General features: G+C 41.6%; 2 protein-coding genes across 4 annotated transcripts; both read left to right on the top strand.

Moving 5' to 3' along the window:
• Positions 1 to 1,186: 1,186 nt before the first annotated feature.
• Positions 1,187 to 4,905, top strand: LOC111948904 (sulfotransferase family cytosolic 2B member 1-like). Its single transcript, XM_023963850.1, has 6 exons — positions 1,187 to 1,400; positions 3,129 to 3,337; positions 3,406 to 3,532; positions 3,697 to 3,791; positions 3,977 to 4,157; positions 4,346 to 4,905. The coding sequence occupies exons 1-6, from the start codon at positions 1,265 to 1,267 to the stop codon at positions 4,453 to 4,455; spliced, it is 858 nt and encodes a 285-aa protein (XP_023819618.1). The 5' UTR covers positions 1,187 to 1,264; the 3' UTR covers positions 4,456 to 4,905.
• Positions 4,906 to 11,263: 6,358 nt separating this feature from the next.
• LOC110016637 (sulfotransferase family cytosolic 2B member 1) lies at positions 11,264 to 17,397 on the top strand. Of its 3 annotated transcripts, none has more exons than XM_023963849.1 (6): positions 11,264 to 11,444; positions 14,892 to 15,100; positions 15,169 to 15,295; positions 15,460 to 15,554; positions 15,740 to 15,920; positions 16,109 to 17,397. In XM_023963849.1, the coding sequence occupies exons 1-6, from the start codon at positions 11,309 to 11,311 to the stop codon at positions 16,216 to 16,218; spliced, it is 858 nt and encodes a 285-aa protein (XP_023819617.1). In that variant the 5' UTR covers positions 11,264 to 11,308; the 3' UTR covers positions 16,219 to 17,397. The 3 variants fall into 3 exon arrangements, with proteins under 3 accessions (XP_023819617.1, XP_023819616.1, XP_023819615.1); XM_023963848.1 differs by lacking the exon at positions 11,264 to 11,444 and adding an exon at positions 13,766 to 13,996 and having other exon boundaries at positions 15,169 to 15,298; positions 15,463 to 15,554; XM_023963847.1 differs by lacking the exon at positions 11,264 to 11,444 and adding an exon at positions 13,772 to 13,996.
• Positions 17,398 to 17,601: the final 204 nt, after the last annotated feature.

The raw sequence follows: 17,601 nt of genomic DNA, 5'->3' as shown, positions 1-17,601 counted from the left end.
TTATTTGCACTCTTTTCTTTTAATCTTCTTTTAAGGGGACGTTTGATTATATGTTTAAATAGTTTTCTGTGTTTCTTTGTTTTTAGTTTGAATTGAGTCTTCGAATGACCTTGTGTTTGAAATGAGCAAAACATGAAAAAACATTTTATTTTATTTTGCTTCTTTGATAATTCAGGTTGAGTGATAAAAATACATTATTACAAACTGTTTTTTAATAAAAAAATGTTTATTTGAGCAAATGACTTTTTTTCAATATAGAAATGGCTTTCACTCGGAACGTTATTGAAATACGTTTAACAATGTAGATCTGTATTCCTGCTTAAACTGCAAGTTCATTTGCTGAGTTTCACATTCCCCAAGATAAATTAATTATGAATATTAGGTTAGGAGAAATTTAATTCCCAACAGGCAAAACATTTTCAAGATAAAAAAAAGTGTGCCGTGAGGTGAGTCCAACTAGATTCATTTCAGACATATCTTGACAGGACCTTCAGGAAAACTTTGCTCTATTTGATTTAAACGGCAGAAAGGAAGGTAGGCTTGTGTTTTTGCATCACTCAGCATTTCTATACTGAAATAAGCATTGATGTGGGGTTATTTTTCTGTTAATAACACAAGCTTCATTAATATCTTTTGGGTACTTTTTCTTCAAACATCTCATCACCTTCTTTATGTTCCCCCCTGAATGCACATTGTTTCCCCCTCGGTGAGCAGAAAGACCAACAAAGCTCTCATTATTAAAATGCCCCAATGAACGTCTGTGTTTGCATGTGGATGCACACCTTAGCACACAACTGGACTCACATGCTGGGGAGACTTCACTGACACTGCAGTGGATTATCACGGAAAGACAGAAAATGGTATTTGGATATCCTTGTACAAACTCTGATTTATATTAAAAAAGAACCTCCCACAGCTAAAAACCTTCATGTTTCAGTGAAATTTCATGGTGCTCCCTGATTACATCTCAAACACTCTCTCAAATAGATGATGACTCATTCTTGTTCTTTCATTCATATTACAAAGGCTTAATGATAAAGCTGCAGAGGATTTTCTGGACTTCATCTCATTTGTCTTGGGTTGCTAATAAACCGGGAAATGATTGTTGTACAGAGAAAGGGAAAAAAAAGAGGGGGTAAATGTGGCTCACGCTCAGCCCATCCTGCAAAGGGTAAATAAAAAGGAGTTTGAGGAAGGAGAGTCAAAAAGTCGATTTTTGACAGAGAGGTAGGATCCTGGCACCAAGTCCCTTAGACCAGTTACCATGTCTTCCATCGAGAACACCCAGTACCACGGCCCTTTTCTGCCCACTGTGGGCCACACCAAGGAGAGTTTGGAGTATGCTAAGAATTTTTCTGTGAAAGACAGTGATGTGTTTGTTGTTACATATCCCAAGTCAGGTGAGTTTGTGCTGTTTGTCCTCTTAAAAAAGGTGAATTTATTCTTCCACTGTCCCACTGTTTAACACTGTTCAGTTGTACAGGTGTAATGGGGTTTGTATGAATCATTTTTTTAATCCCAGGACACACCCTGGGCAACCTTGTAAAATAATCCATGAAAACAATTTTAAAGGATGAACACAATTGATGTCTAACACAACAGTCAATTGTGATTAAAAAATAGTTCCTAAAAAAGGGATTGAGTGAGGATGACTTCCTTTATTAATTTTGTTGTCATTAAAAGCATCATAATAACCACTTAAATGTACATTATACATGCGCGTGCTGTGTTTTTGTGTTGCATTAGGTGCTTTGTGTTTCAGAGTTCACATAGTGAACTTCTATTTTATTACCTTTCCTTTCTCCTTTTATTTCTTTTGGTTGTTCCCAAACGGGGGATAGCACAGACAACTGCACCAAGAAGGTCATGCTTTGAGGTTTTTTCAGGAAAAACAAATGGACGGAGAATCTAAATGACATATAAAAACAACATGAATTAAGAATAGAAACAATGACCTAAATCCTAAAGAACCCAAAAGAGCCAAAACTAGCTACTGAACAATTTTAGACTGATCGGTGATTGGTGTATTTTCCGAGTGGACCTGAAGGCACCATTGGAGGCAGACACTTGAAGCGACATTCCAAGTTCTTACAGGAAAAATGTCTCTGTCAAATGAGTTTTTGTTGGAGTATGAAGGGATTCTGATTCCCAGAGAGACTCACTCGTTGGAGAGTCTAAAGTTTGCGCAGGATTTCAAGTTTAAAGACAATGATGTCGTTGCAGTCACATAACTGAAGTCAGGAGAGTCAGTCGGTGTTGTTTTTGCACCGTGGGGTCGTGTGAAGACTGTTCCTGTCAGACTTTGGACACTGTGTTTCCTTTTTTACAAAGTGTGCAAATAAGATTGGAGGAGAAGATTTAGGAGAAATCTGAGAGACTTTTAATGTGTGTTTAAGTTTGCCAGCCTCTGGAATCGCAATAGGAATAGCGGCTTTATTACGATCCAGGAAGTGCTGTCTGTTTGTGTTTGATTGCAGTCAGTTCTCCTCCCAGCTTCCTAACATTCCTTTATATGAAGTTTCATTGACCATCTGATTTGGGAAAATGAACTTCAATTTGCTCATTCACAGCTATAGAACGATTGCACAGATATTTGACCATTGTTTCTTTGTGCAATACTTTGTGTGATATTAAACTCTAATAACTTAGTTAATTATTCCACATAGTTCTGGTGCTCTGATGAAAATTGTGTTTTTAAAAATACAGTTAGAAAAAGCTTGTAGGTGTGACGTAGAAACTACAATCTGCAAGCGACAAGCTCTCTGCTCCGCTTCATTCTGATGCATCAAATGTAGTCATCCAAGCTGGCATCTGGCTCAAACTGTATGGCTGGATTTCTTTGATAGTGCTCACCACTTTTTTGTTTCACCAGTAATGTTAGATTGGACTGGATTGTGTGAGGGGCTGTAAGTTAGCAGGAGAGTGTGTAAACGGAGAGCTTTCATCAACGGGAATGGGGGTGGGGTTGCTCCCTGCAGCGATCCTACAATTTAGAAACTATGTTCTAGAAAATTAACCAGGTTTTTATTTTATTTAAAACAGCATAATCATAATTAAAGGATCACTGGAAACAATTTAAAAGTACACCAAAAGATGGATGGTGGGTCTTTATCCTTCTGTTTCTGCAGGCACCATCTGGATGCAGGAGATCCTGCCTCTGGTGCTGAGTGGAGGAGATCTGACACCAATCCAGTCCACTGTCAACTGGGACCGGGTGCCTTGGTTGGAGGAGACCAGATTGGCAAATGTTGTGGATAAGATGACATCTCCACGTGCCATGGTTTCTCATTTTCCCTACAACCTCATGCCTTCTTCCTTCCACAGCTCTAAAGCAAAGGTAAACAAACAAAGACTTTGTCTAACTTCTATTTATGAACTAATAACCTCCACAGTTGTCCCTTACAGGTGATCTATGTCATGAGAAACCCAAAAGACGTTGCAGTGTCTTCATTCTACTTCCACCAAATGGCTTCTTTCCTCGAGGATCCAGGGACTTTTGATGAGTTCCTGGATAAGTTCCTGGAAGGAAAAGGTTAGATATTCAACGGTTGTCACTTATAGCAGAACATCAACGCAATTTGAATGAATACACAGGAATAATTGCTCTCATCGGACAAAAAAAGGAGAGTAAAATCGGAAAATGTTGGAGTAGCTTGATGTCTTGTGTGTCTAATCCATCGTTGGTTTTATTTGCAGTGCTTTTTGGGAAATGGACAGACCATGTGAGCAGCTGGAAACTTGCAAAGTTGGGAGACAGAATTCTGTTTTTGACCTACGAAGAAATGGTTCAGGTGGAACATCTCACATTAGAAACTGTTCTCTGTTTCAACCACTCACTTCTCCAACATCCGCTAAACTAACTATAGTCAGTTGGTTGAGGATGAAGCTTCTTTAAGTCTGAAGTCTCTTCAAAAGTGTAGTTCAGGAAACTATGGGTGACAACTTCTTGTTTACGTGACTTGGTGCATCTCTGCAGGACCTGGGTGCAGCTATCAGGCGTATGTCTGACTTCCTTTGTCTAGATCTGAGTGAGGACGTCATTCAGAAGATTGCAGAACATTGCACTTTCAAGAGCATGAAGGCCAACACCATGTCCAACTTTAGCCTCGTCTCCAAGGAGTACATGGACATTGACAAGTCTCCTTTTCTCAGGAAAGGTGAGCCCCCAGGGTCCCATATTGACACAAGGAAGTGCTGTTGACGTCTAAATGAACCACACTTTCACACTAGTAACTATAGTGGGACTCTCTCTTAAGATTTAAATACAGTTCAAATTACAGAATGGACTGGGTTTTGTATCATACATTTGTGTCTGCATGGCTCTCTTGATATGCATTTGTCTCAGGTGTTGCTGGAGACTGGAAAAACCACTTTAACTCGGAGCAGGAGGCCCGCTTCACATCAGTCATTCAGAAGGAGCTGGAGGCAGCTGGCTTGTCTTTCCCTTTTAACTGAACCACACAGAAAGAAAGGGATGTTAGTAGACAGTGAAAGGGATGGTGGAATTCAAAATCCCTCCAGGTATTTTAATTGTTGCTAATTGGAGTTAGAGTCTCATCATTTGAAGTTAATTGTAAGGAGAAGATTTTAGTTGACTGCATGGAGGTGCACTGTAATCCATTTTCTGCATTTGTAATCAAAATAATGTGAATTTCAGATTTGTTTTAGTTTTGAAACATGTAAAGCAATAGTTAACAAGACAAATAAACACAAAAAGCACATTTTTTTAGAGTTGGCAACACACCACATAAAAGACAGAGCTGCAACCGTAGGCCAGAACAGTCTCATAATTCAGAATTTCATGCAGTCCGAGTCACAATTGCACACACTTTGATTCACAAATGTCATTGTATGCAAACATGCAAAATAAATCTGGAAATGCACAATAAAGGTTTCACAAATGCACACCCTGTGTTCCACAAACACACACGTTGTGTTTCACACATGCACACTGAATGTTACAAATGCACAAGAAGTGTTTCTCACAAATGTGCTCACTGTGTTTCACAAAAATACAAAAAACAAAATCAGAAATTCATAATAAATGTATCAGAAATGCACAGTAGGTGCTTCAAAAACATGATTTCTAGGTACACTTGTGATGTAAACTCACAGATCATACTAATTTTAGAATGTGCATTCGCAAACCCGCTCTCATTTGTGAATCTCCCCACATTTGTGAGAGATTTTTCAACGGAGAATATTGCGACTCATTTGACAGAGCAGGTCAACTAATGTCACCGTTTATTGCCTTCGCCGTCAATAATTACTGGCTTGCGCAACTTTTCAGTTGACCTGGAAGCAAGGCCACTGTGGTTGAATGCAGTTGGCGTTGAATCCAGCTAACTGTGTCCTGGTTATGAGATTTACAATGAATGTTTCACTCAGGGTTGTTTGCTAATACGTTATCCTTCTTAGCTTTGATGCTAGCATCATTTCAACACTCAGACACCTTCGGTTTTGAATCATATTGTAACGACCCAGACGATACGTCACTATAGCCGAGCTGCTAATTTAGCGACGTCATTGGAGAGCTGTCCGTGCCCCATACACCGCATGAACCCGGACAGTCTCAGAGAGGAAGAAACAGGCAGAGAAGCAAAGTCTCCTTTTTAGCATCAGCGCCCATTTATTTATGCACCACAAACAGCCAAACAGCATGGATGTCACTTGCGTTTCCAGCCCTCTCACTCATGGTTTTCACATCAAGATTCCCCACTTGCCATGAGTCTTAGGGGCTGCACTGCCCCCACCTAAGAGGGTTAGGTGTCCCCACAACCCTCACATAGCTGAAGAACCAAACACAAACAGCAAAACACATGAACACACTGGCTGAAGACTCATGCTCACAATCCTGGGTTCCAACCACCACCGTGTAACAGTCTTCCTCCCAACTAGCTGGGTCCACACATCTGTTACTGACACAGTTCCGTGCCAGTATGTGCCCAGCCAGGAGAATCAAACACTGTCCCCACAGCGGTAGTAGCACCACCCTCAGTGTGCACGTCGCCTTGGGGGAGTAGACTCTCTCCGAGTGAAGAGCTGTACATCAGCAGCGAAGGTCCCCAGGCGTTCGTCGTCCTTACGGCGACGACACTCCAGCTGCTGTTGATTCCTTGCTGTCGAACCCTGCTCTCCAAAGCGTCACTCTAATGCTGGTGTCAGTGCCGACAGGTCTCGCAGCTCCGCAGATGAGAGGTCCAACAGTACCCAGAGTGTAGCGTCCTCCAATGCCAGGCCTGGGTGTGTAACAAGTCTCCTCGGGATTAGAGCCCTCATGGCCGGTCATCAAATTGACATGAGCCAGGTGTGATTCCAGCGGTGTTAAGCCATTGCATCACAAAAGTTCAACTGCGCTGCGCACCGTCATCACAGACTGCCCTGGATGGTTCATCACCGGCATGGAAACCCGACTCGCAGGGTCAGGCTGCAGATGACGGCGGGTGCTCGTACCATCAGGGAGATGATTTTGCCTGTGCTCCTCCCTTGTCCCGAGTAGCCTCCAGGATGTGAATTTGTTGCTCCATCTCAGCCTTCTCTCGTTCCATGGCGTAGCTCTCCATGGCGTAGTAGCATCGGATAAGTATCCCACTTAGCATCGGATAAGTATCCCACTTCTGACACCAATGTAACGACCCAGCTGGTACGTCACTGTGGCCAAACTGCTAATTAAGCGGCGTCACTGGAGAGCTGTCCGTGCCCCATACACCACACAACGCCTGACAGTCTCAGAGAGGAAGAAACAGGCAGAGAAGCAAGGTCTCCTTTTCTGCATCAACTCCCATTTGTTTATGCACCACAAACAGCATGAACGTCACTTGTGTTTCCATCCCTCTCACCCATGGTTTTCACATCAAGATTCCCCACTTGCCATGAGTCTTAGGGGCTGAAGGTGGGGCTAACCCCCAGGTTGCTACAATATGAAGGTGGAGGAGAATAATTTTCAACTTCCACAAAAGATTCTGTGGAGAAACTGGCATTACTTTCCACCGTTCCACCCAGGGGGACCACGTAACCACAAGCTAATCTCACTGTCAATCGCAAATCTAGAATACACCTCCCCTGCTCAACCTGAAGTCACTTTACTGGACCTTAATTTTGACTTTGTAATAACTCTATGAAAAGTCATTGATTTTATATTGTAACCATATTTCTGCCACATGTGCTGCTAACTTCTTGGCCAGGTCACCCTTGCAAAAGAGATCCTTATCTCTATGTTTTTTGTAACTGGTTAAATAAAACAAAACAAAAGATGCTCATAGTACAACAAAGTGCAAACAATCACTCTTTATTGCCGAGTAAAATTCAGTGAAAAACATGAACAGATTAAAATATCAAATTTTAAGCAGATGTGGGATACCTACTGATTTGAATTTTATTTCAACTGGAAACTGGAAAAGACTCACATGTCAGAAGGCTGTTCATTGACTTCAGCTCCGCCTTCAATACCGTCATCCCCCAGCAGCTCATCCACAAGCTGGACCAACTCGGACTCAACACCTCCCTGTGCAACTGGCTGCTGGACTTTCTGACAGGGAGACCACAGGCAGTTCGTGTAGGCAACAACACCTCCAGCACCATCACAATGAACACAGGGGTCCCCCAAGGATGTGTGCCGAGCCCCCTTCTCTCCACTCTGCTGACTCACGACTGCACCCCAACATCAAGCTCCAACCTCTTCATCAAGTTTGCGGATGACACAACAGTGGTGGGTCTCACCAACAACAACGATGAGACCACCTACAGAAGTGAGGTGAGAAAGCTAGCTCTGTGGTGCAAAGACAACAATCTCCACCTGAATGTGGAGAAGACAAAGGAGATGGTTGTGAAGTTGAGGAGAACTCACACCCAGCACGCTCCACTGATCGTCAATGGTGGTGCTGTGGAAAGGGTGAGCTGCACCAAGTTCCTGGGGGTGCACATCTCCGACGACCTGTCTTGGAACTACAACACTGCATCACCAAGAAATCCCAACAACGCCTGTACTTCCTCCGCAAACTGAAGAGGGCCAGAGCTCCTCCCCCATCATGCAGACCTTCTACAGGGGCGCCATCGAGAGCATCCTGTCCAGCTTCATTTCACTGTGTTACGGAGCCTGCACCGCGTCCTGCCGGAAGACTCTGCAGCACATTGCGAAAACAGCTGAGAAGATCGTTGGTGTCCCTCTTATTGGCCTCTCGGACATTTATCACTCCCGCCTCCCCCGCAAAGCCATCAGGATTGCAGGGGGCCCCTCCCACCCATCCCAGAAACACTTCAACCTGCTCCTATCAGGGAGGAGACTGCAAAGCCTGCAGGCCAGAACCAGCAGACTAAAAGACAGTTTCCTCCATCAGGCAATAAGAACACTCAACTCCCTCCCTGCCCTCCCCCCTCTGCCCCCTCCACTCCATCAGACGAGCTCACACTGAAAACTTTCACAGCAGTTCAGAACACCATCTTCACCAAAGACTGCCATCACAGACTCATCCACTTACTGTTCTCACCACTGTTGTCACTTAAAACTGCCACTTTAACCATGTCATTGCTCTTTGCACTGTTTAGATTACTGTTATTCTTCTTATAATTACTGTCACTTTATCTATTTTTTTTAATGTTGTTTATTTATTATTGTATGTGCTGCTTGCACTGTGGGGTGAGAGAAAAGCAATTGCATCTGTGCTGTATGTCTTGTGGATGCATCACATTTGACAATAAAGCTGACTTTCACTTTGAACTCGTTTCTTAACATCTTTACATACAGTACAGACCAAAAGTTTGGACACACCTTCTCATTCATTTGAATAGGAAGGTGTGTCCAAACTTTTGGCCTGTACTGTATAATAAAGTCCCTTGAACAAAACAGCAGTATTTATTTAAACTTTTTCTTCCTTCCCTCAGTCTCTCTACTTCTGTATGTAATTATGTAGCCTAAATTAAGTTCTAAACACACTGGACGGTGAAGATATAATTCCACTCCAAAACGGTCTGAATTCTGCAATAGATTGATGTTGTCTTGCAGTTCCAACATTTGTGGACCCAAAAGAGGACTGTCCAATACCGGGACATTGATCCCAGGATGAGGATCAGTCATGTATCCACTCTCCTCCCATTCAATCCCTGGAAACAGCATACCCTGACAAAAAAAGATAGTGTTTATGAACAGTGCTGTTTCTTTTAAAACGTTTAAGATTATGTAGGCACAGTGACCTACTAATAATTGCTTATGTTGTTGCTGGCAGGCAGACCTCACATCTCCATAACTTTTTTTTTAATTTGGAAATAAGTGATCCTTAACAAAGTAGTGAGATTAGTACATCTTATAGCTCATAATGCCATGCATTTTTAACCTGCAGATGTGCTATTCTTCCTACTTGATTAAGAAAAAAATTTAATTTAGGGAAATTGTTTGCACCACCCAACAGTAATGCTTTTGACAAAATGTGCGATTCATTTTCAATGAAAATTCATTGTAATTGGGATTTCATGATACTGTTCTTGATACTTTTGTCGAATTGCACACAAATCAGTTGTACAGTACAGTGAGATTCAATCAAGCTTTTACCCGGGGATCAGAAACTGTTACGGGGAATCAAGATGACCCAAATGCAGGAACAGAGAGGCACGAGAAGTGAGGAGAATTATTTAATAAGACTCAGAAATCCTCTCCAAAGAACCAAGCCAAGTAAACCAGGAACCTAGGGAACAAACAGAAACTACACTGCGACAGACTGCTGAAACAGGTGAGCTTAAATAAGACAAGAAACCAATTAACTAAATGCAAGCAGCTGTGCACACTTCAGGAATGACAGGAGGAGAGGAGGAGTCCTCCAGGAGCCACAGCCAAACTACACACACAAACAAAGGGAAACTGACAAACTATAACAGAAACAGGTTTCTGGGTCGAGCCCAACTGCCACAGCTGATTTGGTGTCATGTTTTGCTCCTTCCTGATTGGATGGTTGTCCCACGCGTCACTAAAGACATCCAAACTGGCCTTGGATGCTTGGTTGGAAAATGTCGTGGCAGCAGAATAAGTGAAGGATATTACTGATATTGAGCAAGGCTTGGTCCTTGGGAGACTGCAGGATATTGTAAAATAAACCGGTAACACTCATGAAGACGTCATGCCAGAGGGGCTCAATCCCGTATTTGGAAAGAAGCAGAAAGAAACATTATATTGTCAGATTTCTTTTTAATATATCATTAACTTCTATGTATATATTAAATATATAATATTATATTTGATTTTCTTTTGCTTCTTTAATAATTCAGGTTGAGTGATGAAAATACATTATTACAAACTATGTTTTTTAATTTAAAACATTTTACATGAGAAACTGACTTTTTTTCAATATAGAAATGGCTTTCACTCGGAACGTTATTGAAATACGTTTAACAATGTAGATCTGTATTCCTGCTTAAACTGCAAGTTCATTTGCTGAGTTTCACATTCCCCAAGATAAATTAATTATGAATATTAGGTTAGGAGAAATTTAATTCCCAACAGGCAAAACATTTTCAAGATAAAAAAAAGTGTGCCGTGAGGTGAGTCCAACTAGATTCATTTCAGACATATCTTGACAGGACCTTCAGGAAAACTTTGCTCTATATATATCATTTCTGTACTGAAACAAGTGTTGATGTGGGATAATTTTTCTGTTAAAAGCACAAGCGTCATTAAAATCTTTTGGGTACCGGTACTCTTTTCACTTTTTCTTAATCATTTCGTCATCACCTTCTTTATGTTCCCCCCTGAATGCACATTTTTTCCCCCTCGGTGAGCAGAAAGACCAACAAAGCTCTCATTATTAAAATGCCCCAATGAACGTCTGTGTTTGCATGTGGATGCACACCTTAGCACACAACTGGACTCACATGCTGGGGAGACTTCACTGACACTGCAGTGGATTATCACGGAAAGACAGAAAATGGTATTTGGATATCCTTGTACAAACTCTGATTTATATTAAAAAAGAACCTCCCACAGCTAAAAACCTTCATGTCTCAGTGAAATTTCATAGTGCTCCCTGATTACATCTCAAACACTCTCTCAAATAGATGATGACTCATTCTTGTTCTTTCATTCATATTACAAAGGCTTAATGATAAAGCTGCAGAGGATTTTCTGGACTTCATCTCATTTGTCTTGGGTTGCTAGTAAACCGGAAAATAATTGTTGTACAGAGAAGGGGGGGGGGGGGGGGGGGGAGTGGCTCAGCCCATCCTGCAAAGGGCAAATAAAGAGGAGTTTGAGGAAGGAGAGTCAAAAAGTCCATCTTTGACAGAGAGGTAGGATCTCGGCACCAAGTCCCTTAGACCAGTTAGCATGTCCATCAGCGAGAACATCCAGTACCACGGCATTCTTCTGCCCGCTGCGGCCCACACCAAGGAGAGCTTGGAGTATGCTGAGAATTTTTCTGTGAAAGACAGTGATGTGTTTGTTGTTACATATCCCAAGTCAGGTGAGTTTGTGCTGTTTGTCCTCTTAAAAAAGGTGAACTTATTCTTCCACTGTCACACTGATTAACATTGTTCAGTTGTACAGGTGTAATGGGGTTTGTATGAATCATTTTTTTAATCCCAGCTTTGTGCATAACTGACAGTCTCCTCAGGCAAACTCAGAGCGTTTAAAAAAAAAGTATGCCAGTGTTTAATAGTAATATGATGTGTTAATGCTTTTACCTGAATAGTTTCATTGTAATTTCTGTTCTACATTTATTTTCTTCAATTTAGCTTTGTTTTATATCATATTTAATTGATTGTTTCTGTGTTTTTACTGTATTGTATTGTTTTTATTGCTCAGCGCTTTGTAATTTTATCTGTGAAAGGCGCTATATAAATAAAACTTACTTAGTTACTTAAATATAAAGTTAAACCATCACCTCTTTACATTGTATCTTTGTCCTCCTGCATGGAACAGCAAAAATAATGAAGTATGAAAGTGTCTGATTTTGTGCAAAACCTTTTTCTTTCAGTGGGCAGACAAGTCTTTTTCCATTTAGATTAAACTGAACCTAATGAAAGACGAACAGCCCAACCCCAGAACTAGAAAGTGGATGCATGAATACATCAGCGGCTACTGGTCTTTCAGGAAGCTCATTTTCGGCCTACAGCATAGAATTGTCTATTTATTTAAAAGTAAATTCTGCCCTACGTTCCTTTTCAAGAAAATGGTCTCTGACACTGTTGTACCAACTAGGAGTCTTTTCAAGTGACTTGACCAGTGTCCTCTCAATGGCCAGCAGAGCTAGGCTGCTTAAACGGCCTTGGTCCATTGTGTTTCGGGTGTAGGACTTCAGTCGCTTTAAACAGGAGAAGCTCCTTTCTACACCTGCAGATGTAGCTCCAATTGTTGCCACTAATGAGAACAGTTTGTAAAGCTGAGGCATTGCACTGTCCAACTCCATGTCTTTAAGGAACACCAAGTAATCACACAGCTTTCCCCTGTTACCCTGCAAGTCCTGATCTGAATACAGGACTTGAAGTTCTGACCTCAGTCTTCCTGAATCAGTGATGGCCATAACCTTTCAGGACACTTTGGAAGGCCTCCTCTGGAAATACCTGTCTCATGTCATCAAATTTCCCTGGATTGACTAATTCTAAGAAGAGCATGCTTTCCAAATTTGAAAAATGTTGAGGAATCTCCTCCAAGATGTTATCAAGGATGGCCATGTACAGATTTCTGTATCGCACTTGGGGATCCTGCAATTGGGTCAGATGGCGCTTTCTCATGGGCTCATCTCGTAGGTCTGATGTGAGATCTGCTGTTTTGGCATAAATGGCTTGAAAAAAAAACGTTCAAACTAGCCCCATTGAAAACAATGGACACCGGGCTTCAATAGGGAAATGCACTGTGACTCTGCAGGAATGTATGAGAAGGAAATCGAGTCAGCCGACCTGCTATATGTAACTGATTCTGAACGAACTCGTCTTTGAGATGAACGTTTTCTAACACATTTTTAGTCATTAAAATGTTAATACAATAGTACATATTTGACCATTCATTTTGTGACATTATAAGGGAAGCCGAGCTTCCCTTGGAGTCTTAAAGAAATCGCCACTGCATTTACAGCTATCTGAAAAAAGATCCGGGACTATGACAACATGCTGAAACAACACCGACGTAACTTTGTAACACCTTGAAATATATAAAGTTTATCATTAGACAACTATATAAAGACAATAAAAAAAGAAGCTGAAAAAGAATTGAAAACTGAGAATTTAAAAATACAACTGGAAAAGTCACTGGAGTGTGCTGGAGCATTTTTTGTTGTTGCTGGGTTTGGATAAAAGTGGGGCACACCCTGGACAGGTCAGCTATCCATCATGAGATGTTTTAGTGTCAATCTTGAAAGAGAAACCAATCTGTCACTCATTAAAGACCACCCTCCATAACCTTGTAAGATAATTCATGAAGACAATTTAAAAGGATGAACACAATTGACGTCTAACACAACAAACAGACAATTGTGATTAAAAAATATAGCACAGAAAACTGGACAACAGAAGGTCATGCTTTGAAGATGTTTTAATAAAGAAAAAATATCGCAAATATAAAAAAAATGTGCAATTTTTAATTTTTTACAAGAAATGGTATACTCATTGTGCTTAAAAATAATATTTTAAAAAAAATCACATTTACAGTCTTATTTGTGATTTGCTATGTATAATCCAGAGTGTTTTATTATAATTGATGTTTTTTTTTTTTTTTAAATAAAAACAGAGATGAATAAAACTGTGAATTTCGCAGTCATTCCCATTGGCTACTGAACAATTTTAGACTGATTGGTGATTGGTGTATTTTCCGAGTGGACCTGAAAGCACCATTGGAGCCAGAGTCTTGTAGCGGCATTCCAAGTTCTTACAGGAAAAATGTCTCTGTCAAATGAGTTTTTGTTGGAGTATGAAGGGATTCTGATTCCCAGAGAGACTCACTCGTTGGAGAGTCTAAAGTTTGCGCAGGATTTCAAGTTTAAAGACGATGATGTCGTTGCAGTCACATACCCGAAGTCTGGTGAGTCAGTCGGTGTTGTTTCTGCACCGCTGGGTCGTGTGAAGACTCTGTTCCTGTCGGACTTTGGACACAGTGTTTCCTTGTTCTCACAGGACAAAGTGTGCAAATAAGATTGGAGGAGAAGATTTAGGAGAAATCTGAGAGACTTTTAATGTGTGTTAAGTTTGCCAGCCTCTGGAATCGCAATAAGAATAGCGGCTTTATTACGATCCAGGAAGTGCTGTCTGTTTGTGTTTGATTGCAGTCAGTTCTCCTCCCAGCTTCCTAACATTCCTTTATATGAAGTTTCATTGACCATCTGATTTGGGAAAATGAACTTCGATTTGCTCATTCACAGCTATAGAACGGTTGTACAGATATTTGACCATTGTTTCTTTGTGCAATACTTTGTGTGATATTAAACTCTAATAACTTAGTTAATTATTCCACATTGTTCTGGTGCTCTGATGAAAATTGTGTTTTTAAAAATACAGTTAGAAAAAGCTTGTAGGTGTGACGTAGAAACTACAATCTGCAAGCGACAAGCTCTCTGCTCCGCTTCATTCTGATGCATCAAATGTAGTCATCCAAGCTGGCATCTGGCTCAAACTGTATGGCTGGATTTCTTTGATAGTGCTCACCACTTTTTTGTTTCACCAGTAATGTTAGATTGGACTGGATTGTGTGAGGGGCTGTAAGTTAGCAGGAGAGTGTGTAAACGGAGAGCTTTCATCAACGGGAAGGGGGGTGGGGTTGCTCCCTGCAGCGATCCTACAATTTAGAAACTATGTTCTAGAAAATTAACCAGGTTTTTATTTTATTTAAAACAGCATAATCATAATTAAAGGATCACTGGAAACACTTTAAAAGTACACCAAAAAATGGATGGTGGGTTTTTATTCTTCTGTTTCTGCAGGCACCACCTGGATGCAGGAGATCCTGCCTCTGGTGCTGAGTGGAGGAGATCTGACACCAATCCAGTCCACTGTCAACTGGGACCGGGTGCCTTGGTTGGAGGAGACCAGATTGGCAAATGTTGTGGATAAGATGACATCTCCACGTGCCATGGTTTCTCATTTTCCCTACAACCTCATGCCTTCTTCCTTCCACAGCTCTAAAGCAAAGGTAAACAAACAAAGACTTTGTCTAACTTCTATTTATGAACTAATAACCTCCACAGTTGTCCCTTACAGGTGATCTATGTCATGAGAAACCCCAAAGACGTTGCAGTGTCTTCATTCTACTTCCATCAAATGGCTTCTTTCCTCGAGGATCCAGGGACTTTTGATGAGTTCCTGGATAAGTTCCTGGAAGGAAGAGGTTAGATATTCAACGGTTGTCACTTATAGCAGAACATCAACCCAATTTGAATGAATACACAGGAATAATTGCTCTCATCGGACAAAAAAAGGAGAGTAAAATCGGAAAATGTTGGAGTAGCTTGATGTCTTGTGTGTCTAATGCATCGTTTGTTTTATTTGCAGTGCTTTTTGGGAAATGGACAGACCATGTGAGCAGCTGGAAACTTGCAAAGTTGGGAGAGAGAATTCTGTTTTTGACCTACGAAGAAATGGTTCAGGTGGAACATCTCACATTAGAAACTGTTCTCTGTTTCAACCACTCACTTCTCCAACATCCGCTAAACTAACTATAGTCAGTTGGTTGAGGATGAAGCTTCTTTAAGTCTGAAGTCTCTTCAAAAGTGTAGTTCAGGAAACTATGGGTGACAACTTCTTGTTTACGTGACTTGGTGCATCTCTGCAGGACCTGGGTGCAGCTATCAGGCGTATATCTGACTTCCTTTGTCTAGATCTGAGTGAGGACATCATTCAGAAGATTGCAGAACATTGCACTTTCAAGAGCATGAAGGCCAACACCATGTCCAACTTTAGCCTCGTCCCCAAGAAGTACATGGACAGTGACAAGTCTCCTTTTCTCAGGAAAGGTGAGCCCCCAGGGTCCCATATTGACACAAGGAAGTGCTGTTGAAGCCTAAATGAACCACACTTTCACACTAGTAACTATAGTGGGACTCTCTCTTAAGATTTAAATATAGTTCAAATTACAGAATGGACTGGGTTTTGTATCATACATTTGTGTCTGCATGGCTCTCTTGATATGCATTTGTCTCAGGTGTTGCTGGAGACTGGAAAAACCACTTTAACTCGGAGCAGGAGGCCCGCTTCACATCAGTCATTCAGAAGGAGCTGGAGGCAGCTGGCTTGTCTTTCCCTTTTAACTGAACCACACAGAAAGAAAGGGATGTTAGTAGACAGTGGAAGGGATGGTGGAATTCAAAATCCCTCCAGGTATTTTAATTGTTGCTAATTGGAGTTAGAGTCTCATCATTTGAGGTTAATTGTAAGGAGAAGATTTTAGTTGACTGCATGGAGGTGCACTGTAATCTATTTTCTGCATTTTTACTCAAAATAATGTGAATGTCAGCTTTTGTTTTAGTTTTGAAACATGTAAAGCAATAGTTAACAAGACAAATAAACACAAAAAGCACATTTTTTTGGAGTTGGCGACACACCACATAAAAGACAGAGCTGCAACTGTTCCCTGCTGCACCTGAAGACTGCTACCTCTCAGCCAGCCCTGTTCACAATCCAGGACTGCAGTGAAAAGTACATACACAAATGAAATAAACAGTTGGTGAAACAGAACTCACTATCTACAACTTTGTGGTGTATGAAGTGCTTCTGTGGTCTTTCCTGTCCCTGCTGCCTGGGAGGTGCCGGACGCACCCCAACTTGCCTCGGCTTCCTGGGTGCCGGACGCACCCTGGCCCGAGCTGCTGGTACCAGAGTCCTGGCCCGGACCGCCTGCCCCAGACTCTGAGCCCGAGCCGCCTGCCGTTTGCTGGCCAGACACACCAGGCCGGACAGCGCGGCCTCCCGGCCGTCCTCCGGACCCGCTTCACTGTACAGCGCGGTCTTCCGGCCGTTCCCCAGACTCTGGACTCTGTTGCCCCTTTACAGTTCGTCTTCCGGGCCCCCTCCTCCTTGGCTGTATTATGGAACCTCGGTGCGGTTCCTTGAGGGGGGGTGATGTCACGGTCTCAGTTTCTTTGCCTTTGTGGTTTGGTTCTTTTTGTTCTGTGATGTTTGAGTTCACTTCCTGTTTTATTTTGTAGGGTTTCCTGTTTTGTGTTGTATTTGAGTTTTACTTTGGGTCCCCATCTGTCCTGATTGTGTTCACCTGTGTCTCTTCTTGTCTGTGTGTATTTAAGTCTTGTCTTTCCCTTCCTCCTGTGCTGCTCCATAACATTCTGCTTCCCTGTTGTAAGTCTTCTCTAGTTCCCAGTTTCTAGTTTTGATGTTTCCCCATTTCGAGTTTTCTAGTCTTTCGATTTTGCCTGCCAGTTCTGCAGTGGTTTTATTTTTGTAGTTTGTTCTAGCTATTAAACACCTTTGTTCCTGGAACCTGCCTCCTCCTCCTCTCTGCGCCTGAGGCACAATCTAGTGAGCTGGCTCTAAGCAAGGATAAATACAGAGAATTATGTGAGGAAGGCTGCCTGATGTAAAACCAAAGCCAAATAAAATATGCTAATCATAACCAGAACTTTCATATTGGAGAAGATTGTGGTCCAGATAAACAACACTGATTCTGTTAATCTACAGGGT

This window comes from Oryzias latipes, chromosome 16 (genome assembly GCF_002234675.1).
Source record: "Oryzias latipes chromosome 16, ASM223467v1".
NCBI lineage: Eukaryota > Metazoa > Chordata > Actinopteri > Beloniformes > Adrianichthyidae > Oryzias > Oryzias latipes.
This window is presented reverse-complemented; position numbering and strand designations above follow the sequence as displayed.